The sequence below is a fragment of the Etheostoma spectabile genome, chromosome 6, assembly GCF_008692095.1.
Source record: "Etheostoma spectabile isolate EspeVRDwgs_2016 chromosome 6, UIUC_Espe_1.0, whole genome shotgun sequence".
In the NCBI taxonomy this organism is placed as follows: domain Eukaryota; kingdom Metazoa; phylum Chordata; class Actinopteri; order Perciformes; family Percidae; genus Etheostoma; species Etheostoma spectabile.
In genome coordinates this window covers 26,815,747-26,818,246 of record NC_045738.1, presented here as the reverse complement: position 1 = coordinate 26,818,246, position 2,500 = coordinate 26,815,747, and the positions used below count along the sequence as shown (strand labels likewise).

Below are 2,500 nucleotides of genomic sequence, written 5' to 3'. Positions count from 1 at the left end.
TTGACGGACGGCGGAGCGTGGACCAGGGGGACCATGATGGAGCTTCACATCTGGCTGTGTGTCCCCTGCACGTCTCCCCTGACAACACAAAGTTGAGTGCTCCTCCTGGTCCTGAGGACAGAATCCTCAGAGCACCGCTGACAGGTGTCACTGTTCAGTACCCGGCCCTTCATGCGGTTACCATGGCAACCCATCACTGTAATTGTAAAATTATAGTCCATCTGATTAGGGACAATTCTGCCATGTTATGTGTGATCTGACGTCATGTGACTACAGGCTGGTTAGAAACTTTGAAAGAAAAGAAAGTTTCACAAGTTAGGATCAACAGAGCACGCGTTGTCTCAGGAGGACAGCTGGACAGCTGGACAGCTGGACAGCTGCTGGCAATGGGCCAGAGTTAATGGGAACAGAGTAGGGCTGCACAATTAATCGACCATTCGTAATGCGCGATTCACGATTTTGTTGGCTTCCCACGACAAATTTGCGTGATCAAGCGATGATTTACTCCTTTCTATCCCCCTCCTCCTACAGCTCAGTTCATAGAACCTCCCCGTGTTTTTGTGCAAAGCCAATCTCCGCTCCATAAAGCCGTCTGCTCATGAGCCAGTCAGAGTAGTTCCCTGCACCGTGCAGCTAAGTTTCTAGATGTAGACAGTCCCAGAGCAGAGGACAGAGTAGCGGGAGGACAACAAACAGATAGCAGTCGGTAATACGTCAGTCTCAAGGTTTACCGTTTACCAGTAAACGCAACACTTTGTCCCGTCTGTTGTTTTTCAGACAACGGCAGTGACCAGTGTAGTTAGGTCTCTGTTAGCTGTTAGCTAGTAGCGGTGTTTAGCTGTTAGCTTTCTAGGACGCACCGGTGCTAATGTCCTCGCATCCGCTGCAATGCTGTGTATATGGATATGGTTTATTTTGCGTTACGTGACCCATTTCGTCTGTAAAGCCGTGCCTGTGTTGGATCTTTCTACGCTCTCTCGTCCACTCTCTTCCTCTACTCTCGCGCCCGCCACCAGCGGCCCGCCGCCGTCCACACTCGATGTATGTTACAGTTTTAATTTTTCATTAACACAGCTGTATATTGTTAAGTATGGGGACAAACCTGTATTTGACCAGTGTTCCGCGGGTAACTGTTATCGCGGCGCCTACGGTGAAGAACACAGAAGAAGTTTTTGATGCAGCTAACTTCAGTGGTAGAGTCACAGCGTGGGAGACGGAGCGCTGGACCTGGACCTGGACCTGGGAGAGATGTGACCCATGGCCAGAATATCATAGTTCATAAAAATGCCAGCGCAGTGAAGATACAGAGTTTAATACACACGAAGTGTGTATCCGCGTTGACGTGCTGGACCCGTCTAAATGATCAGCCGTCTTCTGTGAGTAGCGTCCATCACACTCCCTCTCCAGTATAACAGCCTATGTGACAATAAAATTGTTTTGGTTAAAATCAACAAATAATGTGAGATACGCGATCAAAATTTTGATCAAAATAATCGCGATTATCATTTTGGCCAAAATCGTGCAGCTAGAACAGAGTAACAGATTACCGAGTTACTGCTGGAAATAATCTCATCAGCAGCACAACTACAAATAGTCCTCTTTGTTACCTGGGGACACACTGCCTGGGGACACACTGCCTGAGGGACACACTGTCTGAGGACACACTGCCTGGGGACACCTGCCTGGGGGGACACCCCGCCTTGGGGACACTGCCTGGGGACACCTGCCTGAGGGAACACACCTGTGGGGGGACACCATGCCCTGGGGACACACTGTCTGAGGACAATTGCCTGGAAACTAACACTGCCTGGGGACACCCTGCCTGAGGACACCCTGCCTGGGAAAACCCTGCCTGGGGACACCCTGCCAGGGGACACAACGTCTGGGGACACAGTCTGAGGGACACCCTGCCTGGGGACCCACTGCCTGGGGACACCCTGGCTGAGGACACAATGTCTGGGGACACAGTCTGAGGGACACCCTGCCTGGGGACCCACTGCCTGGGGACACCCTGGCTGAGGACACAATGCCTGGGTACGACCTCCATGATCCTGCCTTCCTTCATTTGGGGGCCTTAGAGCTGTGGTGTTGCTGTGGGGGCCTGTGGATTCCTGTGGGGGCCTGTGGAGTCCTGTGGGGGCCTGTAGGGGCCTGTGGGGGCCTGTGGGGTCCTGTGGGGGCCTATGGGGTCCTGGCTCTCTAAAAAACTAACCATACCGTAATAAAGACAAGAATACTCATTCATTCCTTTGATTCTTCACTGGCAATGAATTAACTCCCCCTCTCTGGGGTGAAACATGTTGGGAACACTATCTTATAATACAGTTGGGGAGGCCAGAGGGGGGGCCAGGCTGAACATTCGAGGGGCCCTGACTTCCCTCAGCCCCCTTAGAGCCCCCTTTGCTTGTGAACAGACAGACTGAGACTCTGTCCCTGCTGCAGGCCGGCTGGTTGCCTGGTTACTGCTCACTGAGGTGTGTGAGTCCCATTTGGTAATTAC

The 2,500-nt window shown here is 52.1% G+C and overlaps 1 protein-coding gene and 1 long non-coding RNA gene across 4 annotated transcripts in view; one reads left to right on the top strand and one right to left on the bottom strand.

Moving 5' to 3' along the window:
• The window catches only part of LOC116691136 (uncharacterized), an 18,688-nt gene that overhangs the window by 3,146 nt on the left and 13,042 nt on the right, over positions 1 to 2,500 (top strand). The window lies entirely within an intron of this gene.
• Positions 1 to 2,500, bottom strand: part of ano10a (anoctamin 10a) — a 16,411-nt gene that overhangs the window by 1,611 nt on the left and 12,300 nt on the right. Inside the window, exon 13 of one of the 3 annotated variants that reach the window (XM_032518500.1) lies at positions 1,341 to 1,345. The exons of the other annotated variants lie outside the window; for them this stretch is intronic. Coding sequence (XP_032374391.1) covers positions 1,341 to 1,345 — 5 coding nt within the window. The remainder of the gene's footprint in view (positions 1 to 1,340; positions 1,346 to 2,500) is intronic. 3 annotated transcript variants of the gene reach the window in all.